The sequence below is a fragment of the Engraulis encrasicolus genome, chromosome 21 (genome assembly GCF_034702125.1).
Source record: "Engraulis encrasicolus isolate BLACKSEA-1 chromosome 21, IST_EnEncr_1.0, whole genome shotgun sequence".
In the NCBI taxonomy this organism is placed as follows: domain Eukaryota; kingdom Metazoa; phylum Chordata; class Actinopteri; order Clupeiformes; family Engraulidae; genus Engraulis; species Engraulis encrasicolus.
The window spans coordinates 7,731,626-7,750,108 of NC_085877.1; the positions used below are offsets into that span (position 1 = coordinate 7,731,626).

General features: G+C 40.8%; 1 protein-coding gene across 2 annotated transcripts in view; it reads right to left on the reverse strand.

Annotated features, from left to right (window-relative positions):
* arhgap36 (Rho GTPase activating protein 36) overlaps positions 1-17,684 on the reverse strand; it is a 43,094-nt gene extending 25,410 nt beyond the window's left edge. The window contains exon 1 of one of the 2 annotated variants that reach the window (XM_063187448.1): positions 17,325-17,684. In XM_063187448.1, coding sequence (XP_063043518.1) covers positions 17,325-17,372 — 48 coding nt within the window. In that variant the 5' untranslated portion in view covers positions 17,373-17,684. Of the gene's footprint in view, positions 1-7,383; positions 7,712-17,324 lie in introns of those variants that run through there. The other variant, XM_063187449.1, reaches the window with a different exon arrangement.
* Between the last annotated feature and the right edge of the window lie 799 nt (positions 17,685-18,483).

Consider the following 18,483-nt stretch of genomic DNA (forward strand, 5'->3'; position numbering starts at 1 on the left):
TTGTCACTTGAAACGGAGAAGCAAGTTGTAGGGCTTGGAACGCAACCCCTACTAATTGAGACACCCCTTGAACAATCACAGAATGACACTCAGAGCATTCACGACTTCTATGCATTAGGTTGATGTTAATAGCGATTTTTTTCATGTGCGTTTCATAGAGAAATTGACCATTAAATATTGGGACAATGTTAAACGTAGTACACTACAACAATTATGACAACTGTAAAGCCGTAAATTATGGCAAAATACTTATATTGGTGTGCTCTTGTGGATGCCGCCATTTTTGAAAGGCATTCACAATGGGTGCATTCCAATATGCACACTCCCGTCCTCCACTTGTGCTTGTGGCCTCGCCCCGCCTCCTGGCCCCTCCTCCGTGAAGAAAACAATAAAGTTTCCCAGCTGTCAGCCTCGCCACAACAACTTTTGGGGGACTGTTTTTCATTCACCATCCCAATTGCAAGTGAGAAAATGACATTAGAAATTGTGATATTGCACGATATTGAATTCATTTTCCGTCGTCAGTGACATCATCATGAGGTCACAAGCAGGCAAGTGAGCAAGGGAGGACGGAAGTCAGCAGATTGGAATCCACCCAATGCATTCAGGGAAATTGGTCGTACCCCTCCGTTTGAAGGATGCCTTCGGAAAATCTCTGTTTGAAGGGGTAGAAAGCTCTTTCCCTTACCCTTTCCGCTCTGTTTGAATGTGAATTGGTACGGCTCTAGCCCTTCATGTGAACATGGAAAACGGAGGGGATGGGGAAAGGCGTAGGGCTAAGGGGTTGTAAGAACCCAAAACGTAATAACTGCCCATAACGTAATAACTGCCCATAACGTAATAATTTGGGCCCATTTGAAACGTAATACAACCCATAACGTAATAACTTGCCCATAACGTAATAACACTTCCCAACCCATAACGTAATAACGTTCTGCCCATAATGTAATAAGTTATTACGTTATGGGCAGGTTATTACGTTATGGGCCTTACACAAAAAAAACTTTGATAATGTAATAACGATGCCCATAACGTAATAACTGCCATTAGCGTAATAATTTGGGCCCATTTGAACCGTAATAAAACCAATAGCGTTATCAGTTGCCAATAAGGTAATAGTAAACTATGAAGCAACCCAGCCAGACTGTGCATGATATTCAGAAGAGGACAGCTCAAGAAGTTCAAGGCTTCTTTTCTTCCATTTTTTATAGAATGTAGCAAGGAAAATACTTTTCAGCTATTAGTTATATCCCCAAAACGCGGGGCGTAGGGGATGTAATTGTTTCGCGTGCACCGCCACTGCATCCACATCCACTGTCAGCCGTCGGCCGCCGCATTAGGTCCTTCGTGGCGTGTGAATGCTCTAGGATAGGGTCATGATCTGATTCGAGTTTGGAGGTCAACACTTTCAAGATGGCTGGATTCAAGATGGCCGAATTTTTGTTTGGCCCATAACTTCTGACCGGGTGGATGGATTTGTCCCAGATTTGGTGTGTGAATGGTCTAGGGTAGGTTCATGAATTGATTTGAGTTTGGAGGTCAACACTTTTACACTTTCAAGATGGCTGAATTCAAGATGGCCGATTTGTTTTAGGTCCATAACTTCTGACCAGGTGGATGGATTTGTCCCAGATTTGGTGTGTGAGTGCTGTAGGGCAGGTTCATGAACCGATTTGAATTTGGTGGTCAACACTTTCAAGATTGCGGAATTTTCATTTGGCCCATAACTTCTGACTGGGTGGATTGATTTGCCCAGTAACACCTTATTTTAATGGGTCACCATTTCAGTGGATCTACCACATTAGGTACAGTGTAATAACCAGTGTAACAATATTTAACACCATGTAATACTATTGTAATACCAGTGTAACAATTAGGGGTGTAAAGATAACCGAATTTGGATCGGTTATCGTTATGCAACATTGAATCGCACCGAATCGGCATTCAATCACACCGAATCTATCTATCTATCTATCTAATATGGGTGTAAAGATAACCGATTTTGGTTTTTTAAGCACAGACCCTAGACTAAAAGACAAATTAGCCAGACAATCAGATTTTTCCTGAAGTGGAAATTGTACTCAGAACCTGTTCAGATACAGGCCTTATAATTTGGTAAACTTTACCTTCAACCAGTTGGAAGTTTTAAACTAAATTAATGAACCCTGGTGCAATTTTATTTAATTAGCCTATATTCCAAATCACATAGCCTATTTAAATAAACACGAATTATAGGCCTAACTTTAATTTCAACTTAATGTGAAATGCAGCGTGCAGTTTGACCTATCTGTGTGGTCTGGTCTTTGGTCTTTTTAAAGATCAACTAGGCCAGCAATATGTTGCCCTCGTCTCACTGTGGTTTGAGGTTCTCTTTTTGTGCGCTGACCAATACATGGTTTTCATGTTAATAGGCCATTGACCTTGATTGGTGGTGCTTTTGTTCACTGGCATTGCCATGTCTTTGCATTGGACATGGATGTACAATAAACATAGACACTTAAATTGCAAATGTTGCAGCGTTTTCCTCCTACTATATATCTTCACTAAATGGTCAATAAATCTCTTTTTGGCTCTGAAACTTTAAGTACAGGTATATACATGTTTCCACAACCTAACATATGGCCATCTAAATTCTGATGCGTCCAGTGTCACATGCATGCGCTATCTGCATGTGTTTCCCCATTCACTTTGCATTAGATAATGTCACTATGCATATTATTTTTGTTTCAGTAGCCTACACATCAAACAGAACATTTTGAGGTTGGCAACCTCACCCATTCAGGCCTACTGCACAAACAAAAAGTCTGAGATCTTGGCTACTAAAGTGTAAAGGGGGCTTGCCATGATTAAGTCTGGGAAGCCCTGGGAGGTCTTGATTGTATATTGAACCATTGTCGTGATCTAACACAATTTGCTGCTTTTGTGGCAGCAGCCAAGCAGAATATTTGATAGTTATTGTGTTCTATGTATTGTTTTATTTCATTAGATAGAGGCCATGGATATTGAACATTTGTAGGCTATATCAAGATACAACATGTAAATATGCCAGAATGTAAATAATAAGAAAGCAAAAAACCAAAACAAAAAAATCTTTTCTATTTTCTCAGTTTCGCCCGGCCTATTGTGGCCTGTTTTCTTGTGGATAATCACATTTTTCTCAACAAATTTTCTCCCATGGGAGACCATGCCCCCAGACCCCCCTAGTAAGACTCTTATACAACATAATCCCCCAAAAACGCCACTGCACACCACACATGTGCGCGCACCGCTGCAGCACACGCGCCACTCCGTGCCACCGCGCCACGCCGCACCTTTCTCACCTTTTTCACCCCTGACCCGTTTCCATGCTTGTTAATACCATGTAATACCACTTACACAAAAATACATGATGTAAGTACAAAATTGGTACATGCACAGTAAATGTTGTGGTGTTAATTCAACACTTACAGAGTTCATTTAAGTCCAAATGGACTCAAATGAACTCTCTAAGTGTTAAATGAGCACTGCAGAATTTACTGTGTGGTATTATACTGGTATTACATGGTATTAAAGGAACAGTCCACCCATTTTTGATTTTCACATATTTGCAGTATTTCCGAGCATTATTCATGAACGTGCGTATCATTTTCTTTTCAGAGTTATCAGTACTTACATTTATTGGATCAGAATTATTAGCACACCTTAGCATAATCACTGGAAGTGGATGGGGGCAATAGCATCAAGCCACAAGTGACCGCGGCACGGGGTTAAATAGCTGGTTTGCTGGTTTTAAATTAATTTTAAAGTAGTTTATAAGTACATTTGAGGATGTTTTGTTCGCCCCCATAGACTTGCATTGCTACACTTAATTTGGCTATACCGTTTAACTAGGCAATGCAAACACATAGACAACAACGATACAGTATGCACATTCATGAATATTGCTTGGAAATACTGCAAATATGTGAAAATCAAAAAAGGGTGGACTGTTGCTTTTAGTATTGTAACACTGGTTATTACACTGGACCTAATGTGGTAGATCCACTGTAATAGTGAACCATTAAAACAGGTATTGGAAATCGAAAGTGACTGCATAGGCTAGTTACAATGGTAAATATGTAGCCAAGTGTTTAGCCAAGTGTTTTAAGTTAACATCAGCCAAGGTTGGTTGACAGGTATGCTAACCATGCTAATAATATTACATTGTTAACTAACTAAATTTAATTCATTAGATTTGAAATTGAATTAGCTATTGTTGTTCTTATGCCCTGGTGGAACAGACATCTACGTAGGGGCTGTGATAATGTAGTTTAATGATGATATCAAACTACCAATTATGGTAACATTGCTTATTATATATATGTATATGTATACTATATATGTTTATATTGTTTCTAAACTGAATCAGGTTAGCTGATGTGATTACTATACTATCTTAAAAAATCTAATTATGGTACAAAATGAACTGATTAACTATAAATCTAGTCTTACCTGGGTGCCAATGATGTAGGCTAATAATGTAGGTAGACAACAGATTTGGTCAACCCTCTCTTTGAGAGGAAATATTTAGTTATTTTCAATTCAATTCTTTATTAAGGGAAAGCCCCTTGAGATGTTCCATCTCTTCTTTGAGGGGGTCCCATGGATTTAAAAAAAAGGAAAACAGCTAATAAAAGTTTTTTTAAATTATTGTTAGCCAAATAACGTAATGACCTGCCAAATACCTCATTATGTTATCACCAGGGATGCGATATTGGCACCAGTGTATCGGTATCGGGTTCAGATATCAACATAATTCAAAGATCGGATCTTATCGGATTGGATTTTTCCCAAAATATTGGAATTTTCCCAGTACTGACATTGAGCCAGGTGTAACCTTATTTTGAAATCATGACACTTGCATTTTAGTTTTCAGGATGGGATACTTGGGCCTACCTCAAGTTGAAACCCATGCATATATGTGGCTTTGATATTGGATCAGAGTAGTATCGGTATCGACAGATATTCAAATTTAGATATTGGGATCGGATTGGAAGTGAAAAATGTGTATCGGTGCATCCCTAGTTATTACAGTACATTATTGGTAGAGAAATATTATGTTATTGGCTTCACTACGTTTCAAATGGGCCCAAAGTATTGTGTTCATGGCAGTTATTACGTTATGGGCATCATTATTACATTATCAAAGTTTTTTTTAGTGTAAGGCCCATAACGTAATAACCTGCCCATAACGTAATAACTTATTACATTATGGGCAGAACATTATTACGTTATGGGTAGGGAAGTGTTATTACGTTATGGGCAAGTTATTACATTATGGGTTTTATTACGTTTCAAATGGGCCCAAATTATTACGTTATGGGCAGTTATTACGTTATGGGCAGTTATTACGTTATGGGCAGTTATTACGTTTTGGGTTCTTACAGGGGTGAAATGGGATTCAGCCTAAGTCTTAAACTACTCTGTCACAGCAGGCAGAGTCATATGCTTTGTAATAAACCATCAATTACCAGATTAACTGTAAATGTAGCTTATGACAATGTAGTAATTTTGTATCATAAAAAGAGTGAGTTAAGGATTTATAGTGAAAGCATACAGCAATGGCTGGATGATGAATCATAAACGTTTTTTTAGGAATGCTGTAGCCTAATTGGCAGGAAGGTTACCTGCAGTTCACGAGGTTGTAAGCTCATCCATTATGAGCTGTAACACAGTAGACATTTGTCCCTTGTATTCTTATTCATCGTTGAGTAATTCTGCATCACTTTGGACAACAAATGCAAAAATGGATGGCCAAATATATAGGCTCTGTGGTGTTTTTTATTTGTGTTTTTTAGTCGGTGTAAAGTTCTCTTCTGTGTGAATTCAATGCAATGAAGTCAGACAACACAATTTGGTATATTTCATTGAGAAATTGAGGCTGGCCAATCATTGATGCACTATCTTGACCTTTTGCTCCTCTTCTTTTGAGTGTACTGTTACTCCCATAGTTTATGGCCCGCCTTGACGTCAGAGCATTTTGGGAAACATGTAGGCTATGTGCGGCAGAGTATATGATCTGCGTTTCCGCTGTTTTCATCAACAGACCATAATATATACAGTGGAAATTTCACAATATGCTGCTCATTGATTCAAGATGTCTCCCAGAACATTACAGCCATTACTGTGGAGAAAGTTCAATTCCGACGCGATGCAATCCATATGGTCAGATGACATCTTTTGCACAGTAAAATATTGTGATTTGTGATTGACACTTGAATGTTTGGAATACTGTTATAAACATAAAACAAATTTCATTTTGAGATCCTCCACTCATTAAGGGTGGCTTACCCAACTGCTTTTCATTCATTCTCAACTTGTTTTATGATGTGTTTGTTGCACAGCTAAAGCTCGAGTGTACAAGATACAACAAACTCGAGAAGTTCTTTGACTGGAGCAAAAGAGAGGGAGACTGGTCACCATATACATACCTATGATGCCAGACCTATGAGTTGTTGTATTGTAGGTATCAAAAAAATCTTGTTACACATGTCTCCTTATAAGATTTTGAATGTCTTTAAGCCTTTTAAATGTTTTTTTTGCATGGCCATGCTTGGGATTGGAAATACTCTCAGGAATACCTCACAACTAGTTGTAAATGTGATAGCCATGCACTACATGAAAATTATACAAGCAAATAATGACAGGAAATAACGTCACATCCATAAAGAAGTAGAGAGAATGATCAAAGTGCAAAGTTATAAACTCAAGATGCTTGAAATCATGGATATACGGTAAACTGTAATGTATCCTATTTATTCCAATGCAACAGTCAATCCTGAGGCATATTAAGCAGGTCACATCCACAAGAGCAGTACAGTGCTATAAGACATAGAGACCAAAGAAAATTGTCTTTTAAAAGTCTAATGGATTCACAGTAGTACAATAGCTCTTTCTCCCCGTGCTTGTTGTTCATTTGTGGGAAAGAAACACTGTAAGAAATAAGTGTCATGTGGTTTTACTGGATGGGCCCAAGAGCTATAGACACAACAAGAATCTTTATGTAACTCTGGCATTGTGCTGCTCTGTAAGAGATGCACTCTGTAAACCAGCACAGAGGTACCCATTGATGTCACCTGTATGCTATTTGTTTCAACTTAATTGTATACAAATGTGTCAAAATACCAATTAATAATTTACGCTATGAAACTCATTCCAGACAAAATACAAATATTTCTCTCTGAAGTACCATAAAGCTGTCTAAAAGTTAAGTTGTCTAAAAGTCTAAAAGTTAAGTTGTTGTAACATGCCTCGGATATCCGACACACTCAACTTTCAATACTATTGACAATCAATTTTGCCACCAATGCAAACATCAATTATGTAGACACAACAAAGGGCAAAGTATAAAAATAGACTCTCTACCTGACGTCTGGAGCTGCTCACTGATGACCACAATCAGTCACAACAACACCAGGACACAAACCAACTAACTCCAGGAGACAGACAGGCCAAGCTTGTGGCATGCAACCGCATGCAGCCACTGAAGACAGAGATCAGCCCCTCTTAATCGGCTGCCTGCCCCCCTTTACTCGGTTCAGAGCGAGGCAGCGCTACTGCCAAGATAGAACTTGGTACCGCGTACACACGCTAGAGTGGTGGGGATGGGAGGAGAGCAAGAGGAGGAGGAGGAGGAGGCAGAAAGATGGAGGCGAGACAGAGGCTAAAGGGGAGGGGAATGGAGTGAGGGAGGGAGGAACTGAGAGAACGAGGGAGGAGCGGAGGAATGGGGGGGGGGATGGGGGCAGGGAGGGGAGGAAGCAGACACACAGTGGCTGACTTGGAGGAGCTTCCCTTATCCAGAGCACCTTCTGGTGCCTCACGGCTGGAGTCTGTGGCAGCACAATACACAACGGCCGGCAGAGAGAGAAATTGATGCTTCCCAGGGCAATAACATTTAAGTGCATACATGTGTGCACAGACACAAACACACACACACACACACACCAGTCACAGGCACAGGCACAGGCACTGAGCACAGGCAGAGAGAGAGAGAGAGAGAGAGAGAGAGAGAGAGAGAGAGAGAGAGAGAGAGAGAGAGAGAGAGAGAGAGGAGAGAGAGAGAGAGAGAGAGAGAGAGAGAGAGAGAGAGAGAGAGAGAGAGAGAGAGGCAGACAGAGACTGAGACTGAGACAAAAGGGACAGCCCGATGCAGAGAGAGAGCATAAACGAATCGGGGAGAAAGAGAGAAAGAGAGACACAGGCGCTGCACCCCTCCTAGCCGCTCCACAGGCATCTGGCCGCATTAAGCTCCAAATGGGCACTGATACCTATCTGGGTGCAGCATTGTTATTCTTCACATGCCACTCACAGTGGGAAATGTGTTTTTGTCCAATTCATTGTTTTTACTATGCAAGCAGTTTAAGTGGAAGTTCAATGGATAAGTTCATAACCATGATGAGGGGCATTATATATGACTTGGTAGGGCACATTGTGTACTCGTTTCAGATGTGACTCTTGTGTGTTGTGTAAGAGAGGAGGAGAGAGATACGGAAAATGGATGGAAAATTCCAGATCTGGCTTCCTGTTTCTCCAAATGCCACTGGGAGCGAAGTGAAGACCGGCACAGCTCAGCCTTGGCAACACACAGTTGGATGTGCAACTGCAGTCTGAAATACACGTAGTGGTAGTGGAGGAGAGCTTCACTTCTGCTCAGGTATATGCTTCCCTGAGATGTTTAGAGAGAAATTAAGCACTTTCAAGATTCAAGATTCAAGATTCACTTCTTGGTCCTGAAGGGAATTCACCTTGGACGTTCATGAAAGCTGTCACATAACGCACAACACATAACACCTAACAGAATATAAACACACAGTGCTGACAGCGCAGACTTTAGGAAATCATTTGAGGTCTTTGGTTTCCATTTCTTTTACATACTGTAAACTTTAGAATACATTGTTGGGTCAAATTTTAACTTTAATAAATGCATTGCTCTGTGCATAATTGCCTCAGGCAAATTGCCTTTTGGGTGACCCTTTTGACCTATGGTTTCTGCTCAGGTCTGTTAACCTGAGAGGTTTAGAGACAAGTTCAGCATTTTTAGAAAAGCCTTTTCGGTCTTTGATTTTCCATTGTTTTCACACACTCAATGTTTAGAATAGATTGAATTTTGACTTTCATAAGTGGATTGTACGTGATGCGTAAGCGCTTTAAGCTTTTGGATGGCCCCCTTTGACCGATGATTTTTATCGGAGCAAAGAAATTCGTCATGAACGTTGAGAACTTTAGAAGATTACTTTGAGGTTTGCCATGCAATGCCCATAAACAGATTAACCGGAGAGACTAACAGCGGCTATGGGACATTTTGGCATCAGAGCTGGTCAGGTCAAACTAAGACTGCATGCACAACTCTGCAGACAATTTTCAGTACAGAAATCTGCGGGTATGAGTCTATTTTGTGTTTTAGTCCTGCAAAACTTAGTCTTATAAAAGCACAAGGCAACAGATAGACACATACATCAAATGCCTGTGTGTTAGTGTGTCTCTGTGTGTTTGTGCGTGTGTGTGTGTGAGAGAGAGATATAGAGAGAGAGAGAGAGAGAAAGAGTGTGTGTGTGTGTGTGTGTGTGTGTGTGTGTGTGTGTGTGTGTGTGTGTGTGTGTGTGTGTGTGTGTGTGTGTGTGTGTGTGTGTGTGTGTGTGTGTGTGTGTGTGTGTGTGTGTGTGTGTGTGTGTGTGTGTGTGTGTGTGTGTGTGTGTGTGTGTGTGTGTGTGTGTGTGTGTGGCCTGGGTTGACATTAGATTGTATGTATTGGGTTGGGGGGATTTCAGAGGACTTTGTCCCGGGACCAGCCCAAGGTGTAAGGGGCTATGCACTCTGTTATCCAAAGGAGTTAGATTGTAAGCAACTTCATGTTCTACCATGTTATCAATTCCTAAGCACATACTGTAAGGCATCTTTTTCTGCAGACATTTTATTACGTTTGAATATTATGCTTTCTCCACATTTACGCACATGCACACACACACACGCGCACGCGCACGCGCACGCACACGCACACACACACACACACACACACGCACACATACGCACGCACGCGCACACACATACACACACACACACACACACACAGAAATGTAATCTTCCATGAGGGGAGTAGTTTGATAAAGGAGGTGAAGACATGAATATGAGTTCAGGCCTGGCACACACTGTCCAACCTGCCTGGCCAGGAATGCGTCTCCTCTTCTACATCACTTCATACCTATGCACTTGCCTGGCTCTTGACCGACCTGTATGCACCAGGTGGACACACACAATTCCAATTACACTTTTAGCATCCTGCCTCTAACTGTTTTGGAGAAGAGACCTTCCAAAGTTTGGGTGCCACGCCCGCTTTCCGCCATCCCAGGCATTTGCGCACACAATTTACAAGCAGGTTTAGACCTTTAGTTTAAAGGTACACTGTGCAGGAAATGGTCAAAAGAGTACTGCAACTATGCTGCACATTGAAACTGGGTTGGCTATTGCCAAATTTGATCTTTTCATGCAAGTTTACTAAGTAAAAAACCAATATTTTCAAGTACAGTCATTTTTGCAGCTAAAAATGTCTATTTCTGGAGATACAAAATGGCGGACCATGGAGAAGATCCCCCTTTCAATGTATGAAAAGTGCAATTTTCCCAGTCATAATGAATACTTAGAATTTGATGGTGGTGGGAAGTATTCATGAAAAAGGTGATATTAGTGAATGGGTACCATGAATTCTGGAAATAAACAACTACAAATCTTGCACAGTGTAGGCCTACCTTTAAGGGCAGGTTTTTAAAATTGCCAAGTCCCTCAGTCTTGAATATGAATTGGGGAAAGCGTGACAAAAAGCCATTTGTGAGACCATCCCTGAAGGCGCAAGGATGAGGATTGAGTAAGGATGGGATTCAGAGCTGCAACCCTCTGCTTCCTTCTGATCTCCTTGGCCATTAAGGTCATGGCTGCCACACTGAATGGTGACCACAGATGATTCATTGTCTACCTTTCCTCCCATTGATATTTCAACTCGTCACTGTCATACTGGCAGAATTGAAATACAAATGGTGATGAAGCACATGCCAACTTGTCTTTTCTAAGGATCTGTTTTAAAAAACCCACGCGGTGATCATTCCACAGCTTGCCTTGTCATAAACCAAGATATCATTGAGGACAACTGATTGAGCTGTCTGTAGCATCTTTTTTAGGCTAAATGACAAAATGAGCCATATTGAAGGTCAAGGTTTCTTGACCTCACCTTGTAGGCCTACAGTATATATTTTTACGTTGGTAAGTTATGTGCAGAACATGTTCTGGTGTCCAACTAAACCCACATGATGATGAAAACAAAATATAGGCTCTCAAAAAAATGTCTGGCGTGTCTACATAGAAGTAATACATCCCCCAAGGAGAGAATGTTTTAGCATCCCGCTGAGTGGAAGATAGAGAGCACACACGAACACACACGCGCACACACATGCACACGCGCAGGCACACACACACACACATACACACAGCGAGAAAGAGCACATGAGGTTTCATTCTTCTGACCTTTGACCCGGTGACCAGGCCATATCCATCCTGTTTTGCTCATGAGAGAGCAGCTTTCATGACTGCATGTGATCTCATGACCCGGACACCACGTACGATCAAAGACTCCTGAGGCCGGATGGAGATGAATCTAACGTGTGCCGCCTTCAAGAGCGCTAAAGGACACACTTCCTATGTGTAGTGCACATGCATTACGACGACATAATACATCTCCCATGATGATTTAGACGGGTAATCAAGAGAGCAACTATAGGAAAAGCAGCTGAAACATTGCCTTGTTGGGGTGATTTATTGTGGTTATTTACACGTTACTCAATTGTCCCAACTGAGACTGTTTTTTAACACTGGAAACACTATATAGTTTATTAACTACTGCTGTTTCTACCACTGCTGCTAGTAGGCCTACTACTACTAATACTACTACTACTGCTGCTACTGCCACTAGTAGGCCTATTGCTACTAGTACCACTACTTCTACTACTACTACTACTACTACTACTACTACTACTACTACTACTACTACTACTACTACTACTATACTTTTACTGATAATAATAATAGCCTAATAATAATAATAATAATAATAAAAGCTTCTAACTGCCAGGCAAACAAAGTGCTTCATATCCATTCCAACATTATATAACCAACAAGAGGAAAAGATGCATGCACAAAAACATGATAAAATTTGCCACTGACGTATTGCCCCCTGCTGTATCAAATGTGCAGGTACAGGACAAGAGACTGTCTTAGTATCTGTGATATGAAGCATGACCATTGACCTATGAAGCATGTCATGTCAACATTAATTTAGCAATCAGTGATCTGATCACACAAAGACCAAACCAATTAAATACTTGCCCTTCTGTTAACTTAATACGTTGAATTAATTTGAATCACAGAACAGAATCTGTTGAATTGTTCTTTACTGTTTGGTTGTGCAATGTAGGCCTTGGTGATAAAACAGAAACAAAAAAAGAATCCGAAATAAAGCTACATGATGATACAAAAAGTATGAGACGATGAGCTGTGCTATTATGAATCAAGATTGCCAGGTGACAGGATGTGGAAAGTCAAGTCAATTGCGTCTCATTTTCGCCTCCATCATTACCTCCCGAGCCCCCCTTCGTGTTCCCTGCGGGCTGGCATAGACAGGAAATGCCACTTCCAAAAACACCCATAGAGGATGCCACGATACTCCAAACAGGACATTCCCCACCCATCATCACTACGGCCCTTCCTCTATGACCCCACTCCCCCCCACCCATCGCCACCATGCACCAACAACAACCTCCACATCCACATCTTGTGCCACTGGTGTCAAACGTTCAGTTCAAGTTCGCATGTGGCATGTTGTCTAACGGGCTTTTCAACATCAGTGATGATGAAACCGTTCCAAAGTAGCGTCAATAGCATAAATGCATACTTATAGTAACCTCATTCAACCAAGTTGCTATTTACAATGAAAACTAAGAAATTATGCCGTATTTGTACACATAGTCAATGAATTCCAATCTGTCTCAGATATAATCGAATGCTATTGCAATCATATTACTGTCAGAAATAAGATGTGAAGGAAGTTTGTGTGGTGTGAAATGTAAAACACTGTATACGAGAGCAAATTGATATTTAAAAGTTGTCCGTCATCAACCAACAAATTGTGTCAAAATGCTTGACATGGCAGGAAGTGATAACATGTATGGACATTTCATTTCATGCTTTTATCTTAGGGTCAATCTGGTCTTCTGTTTTGGTAAGCAAATGTGATGTGTTTTTCTTTGCACTGGCAAGAGGTTATGCAACCCTTTCACATCACTGGTTGAAGGACGAAGACGTCTCTACTCCTCACTAAACGCTAATCCTCCCAGCTGTTATCTCACACACACAAAATTACAAAAGCATCTGGCATGATGATGGATCACTGCTTCACACAGTTAAAAAAAATGCAGCGTGACTTCAGTACCAATAGAACCAAATGTCACCCTCTTCTAGTGCAATTAAAACTGCAACATTTAGCGTGGAGAAAGTAAAAACATATTTTTAAGCACAAACCACATTTTCAATCCCCTCATATTTGAACCCAATTTGACCCTAATGAGCACAGTCACCGACCAGGTAAATCAGCTTATTATTAAAATCTCAACAGATGGATCGGAGTGAATAGATGGCACTGTTTGGACTCTGACGCGGCTCTATTCTCTCTATGCTCGATCCTCCTCTGTCTACTGGCCAGTGGTTTTATCCTGTGGTCCAGATGCTTGGGAATGAAGCCATATCGCACAGCGCACACTGTACTGTAACCGCCAGTTCATTCCCACCCTTTGGATAAAGCTGCAGCTGATTCAGTGCTTTCGGAGCCAGTCGTGGGATGCAGAAGCCTGCAGTGTGGCCACTTTCCATTTTTACAGAAATTACTGTACTGAGTAGACCATGAGAAGGGAGACAATTCCATCAGCGTTGTATAAAGTAGAAGTACTCTTACAGATGTAATCACATCATATGATACTCATAGTGTGATATTACAAGGTTAATAATAATTATATCATGCCACTGTAATTACATTTGTAAGAGTACTTCTACTTTTACTTTATACCGCTGTACCATCGGAAATCTGTCAAGAAAAATGACAAAGGTGTCAATGGGGCTGTAGATATATGTTCAGATCTGAGACTCCGATGTCTGCCTTATGCCCACGTTTCATTGAGGAGAAATTTGATTATGGGAGAGGAGAGGAGACAATATTCCTTCCATATCAGAAGGTCATTAAATAATCTGACAAAAAAAAAAATACCAGGGTCAATGACAGTGTCAATAGAATATAGCAGAAAATCTTCTTTGAGCTTTGTGATATCAACTTTGCCCTGGTTAATATAAAAAAAAAACAAGAAAAGCATTTTGATTAAACAAAGTCTGCACCAAATGTGCCAAACAATATAAAAGATAACCTATCTGGAATTAGAAAGTTAACTTCGGACGTCCATACAATAAAAAGGATTGCATGAGCTTGTGTGATAGAGAATATTATGTAACATCAAGATCCTGTTGACAATGCAGAGGTTTTGGGGGGGGGGGGGGGGTGTGAGTGGGGCTATAATATAAAAAAATCCAATTATGTAAGAAAAATAAATCCTTCAACATGCTCCCATCATGTTATATGCTGGGGGCATGAGGTGAACTATGTCAGCAGATTTACTCCGTGCTGACATAACCCATCCATCAGAACTGTGTGTCTAGTTCAGTTAACACTATACCACTGGCACTATTGTTTACTACTATCACAACAGGTATGGCTTCTCATAACCAAATGAAATATATAGGTACTGTATTGAGCATTATGGTTGGAACATACCATGAATGAATATTCATACTGTATACTGGATCATGCATGTGCAACTCTTTACCCTTACTTTTTCTTAGTTTACTTAATCATAGTTACGCCACTTTTTTACAGTGCAGGCATTGAAGTTAGTCTGCTGATATGCAGCTTTAACATAACATGTGTACGCCACCATTCCAATATACAATATTGCCAGATTTGATAGGTCCATTTCTGAAGTCATTCTGTTGTGCCATTTAGTCCTGTGGTCATGCAGCATGTGCATGAAAATGTGAACTATTTATTTTTGCGTTATTGTGTGTGACACGTGTTGCGCGTGTCCCCATCTGCCTTGCTCTCCCTCATTTAACTACTGATTTATGGGCGCCAGACAGGTCCCTGCATGGTGCCAAAGCCAAACTCAAGACTGATGGCTTCAAACTTAGTGGTTTTACAGCCATAACTCAACAGACGAGACTGAAGCAAAGAATTGTCTCATAATAGGTCCCCTTCTGTCTATGTGAAGTCTATTTTACTTTATTTTTTATTTTATTTTACATTTATTCATCCAGGGAACAAAATCACATTGAGATAGTAATCTCTTTTTCAAGTGAGCCCTGGCCAAGGCAGCAGCACACATTACATGATCAAGGACAGGGCACAGTCAAAACAGAAAGGATTAAAATAGGTGTAAGGATAAAAGTACACGAATAAAAATAATATACATAGAACAAGAAAATAAAAACACATGCAAACAGATTTGAATGTGTGGTTAACATATGTTTTAAAGTCATTTACAGACAAAAAACAGCAAGTTTGAGAGATTTTTGAAACTCGTTCCCTGCACGAGGCTCTTACCAAATTCTGTCTTCATTATGGGGGCATTTAAAAGAATGTAGCTAATTGAGCCTACTGTAGGTTACACACCCTTCATTACTAAAAGATAAAAGGCTATGCAAACACAAAGGGAGCTGGCCAACTATGGCCTTATATACAAATTGGAAACAGTGCTTATGCCGTTTAGTGAAGTGATGGCCAGTCTACAAGGTCATACAGTATACAATGGTGCATGGAATGATTTCTTCGAGATATAAATCTTAATGCGGAGTGATAAGCAGAGTAAAGAGATTGTAAAAGTGCCTAAGTCTGTAGCTGTTCCCTAACAGTATGAACAGATAGGGGCGACGTGGTGCTAAACCACCTTCCCCTTTGCCCTTCTGTACAAAATGTGTTTTTTTATTTTTTTAAAAACCAAAAATGTTTTTTTCTCACGACGTGTTGTGGTCCATGTTGAAATTATCATCTACAAGTGCTTGACGATGAAAAGCATGTGATAATAATGCCCTGAGATAATATTTCAAGTTCCACATGCCCCTCGTCTGCCCTTGAGCACCTGCCCCCAAAATGTCTGTGCACGCGACTGTTGGCTACACTGCAGAAATACATAATAGATTTCAAACCTTCCATAATGAAGACATCTTTAACATCATAAATATCACTATCATCTTTTCCTCTAAATTTACATATGATGTTTTTATTCTCTAACTGAATGCCTCTTACAAATCGAGCAGATTTTGATAACAAAATGGTATATTTAACCTTGAAGCAATGCAAAATGATGTGTAGCATGGAAGTCATAGGTGTTCAAAGTTATACTGGAAAATGCATAACATCCTTAAGACCTCATCATTAAAGCTGATGGCACAGTAATGCTTCCTGCTTAAGCCCCAAAATCCCACACCGCAGTCCAGCAAGGATGAGGTGCAGCCTTACTACTGAACTAACCTCTTCACCTCAAGAAGCTTACACTTGTCTTGTCCTCACCCCCATACCCTGCAAACCCCAGGGAGGTTCCTTCACGTGTCTTTTTTTTTTACTGGAGGCATTACACTGCAGACATCTATAATGTGCTGTTTCTGGACACTGCAATCAACTTTAACTCATCACCAATGTAGTCACTGGGTGTTGTAGTAAGCAGAATTGCAGCTTACAGGTCACTATGCTGTAAGCAGAGCAGATGTGTAAAAATCCAAGCACATCGTCTGTCATTGACAGTGCCCTAGTGGCATTCTAAATTCCTTTAAAGAATGCAGTGGCCATCATATCTGTAATAAAAGCTGTTGTACAAAACGTAATCAAGGCCATGGTCATGGTGTAAAGTTCAGACATTGCGGTCATGTTTTATTGAGGGCTTTAACAGGTGTAATATAATAAGCAAATAGAAAGTGACTAAGATGTGTCTGCTGTGAATTCTGCCACATGTAAATTATAAGCCACGAGAAGATAATAGCAGTTTACAAAGCAACAGTACTGTAGAGGGACAGTTCATTACGCTCTGTAATGTGCGCACTTGTTCCAAACCCGACGGTGGACCACACGCGTTTTTGACTTTCAATCAGGGATGACAAGTCAGCACACTTTACAGTTTTGTGCTTTCATGACCATGAAACAGAATGAGAAAAAAAACAGCACAACTTACCACATAGTAGAATTGCATGTCCTGCCGGACTGGACTTTCGATCTGCATGACTGTTGAAAAAAGTCCATTCAATTCCACCTAGAATAAAAAACAAACAGAGACCTTGCTTGTGTTGAGAATTAATCTTCTACGTCTTCTTCTTCTTAAGCTCCAGGATCTCAGCTCCTCAACACAGATAAAGATCAATTTTCATTTCCTTCCTCTCATCACTTTTCACTGCACGACTGTTTTTGATTTTTTAAAAATATATAGGCTATATATATAAATGATAGTTTATCTGTTTAGAGCAGGTCTACATTGCACATTGGTTGTCAAGACGTCGCTTGGTCCTCTGGCTTGATATTGAATACTTCCTGTAGAGAAGGACGCTGCATGAGTAGATGTGTAAGCTTGTGTGTGTGCGTGCGTGCGCATGTGTGCCTGTGCGTGCGTGTGCCTGTGCCTGTGCCTGTGCGCGTGTGTGTGTGTGTGTGTGTGTATGTGTGTGTGTGTGTGTGTGTGTGCGTGCGTGCGTGCGTGCGTGCGTGCGTGTGTGTGTGTGTGTGTGTGTGTGTGTGTGTGTGTGTGTGTGTGTGTGTGTGTGTGTGTGTGTGTGTGTGTGTGTGTGCATGTGTGTGTGTCCTGATAAAAGCCAGAGTCTTGCTTTGCAGCAGCATAACTCTCTCGTACACACTCGGAGCTGTGGCTGTGTCTGTCAGCAACAGGAAGCGTGTGCCTCTGGCAACAAGAGGTCTCGCCCTGCTAAATCCTCCTTCTACCGCACACACCAGCAACATACAGCTGGAGGGCTGCGGGGTCACGCACATCCAGACCACATACAGAGATGCGGCTCTACCAGGGGATTACCTGCAGATTAATTTACAAAACATGATCCTTTACCAGTCACAATCGGAAAAATGCACAACAAACTTTTGCCACTAAGGACTAAAACTGTTTGGTGTAACCTACCACCCTCATAATTCACAGGGCTGCAGGGTCATATAGACGACATACTATACAGACTCAGAGATGATATATCCATACAAGAGGATTGCCTGGAGATTAACTTGCAAAACATGAGCCTTTACCAGTCACAAATGGCACAATTCACAATAAACTATTACCAGTAAGGATTATTTGGTGTAAACTACCAGCCACATAATTTGCATGCTGGAGGGCT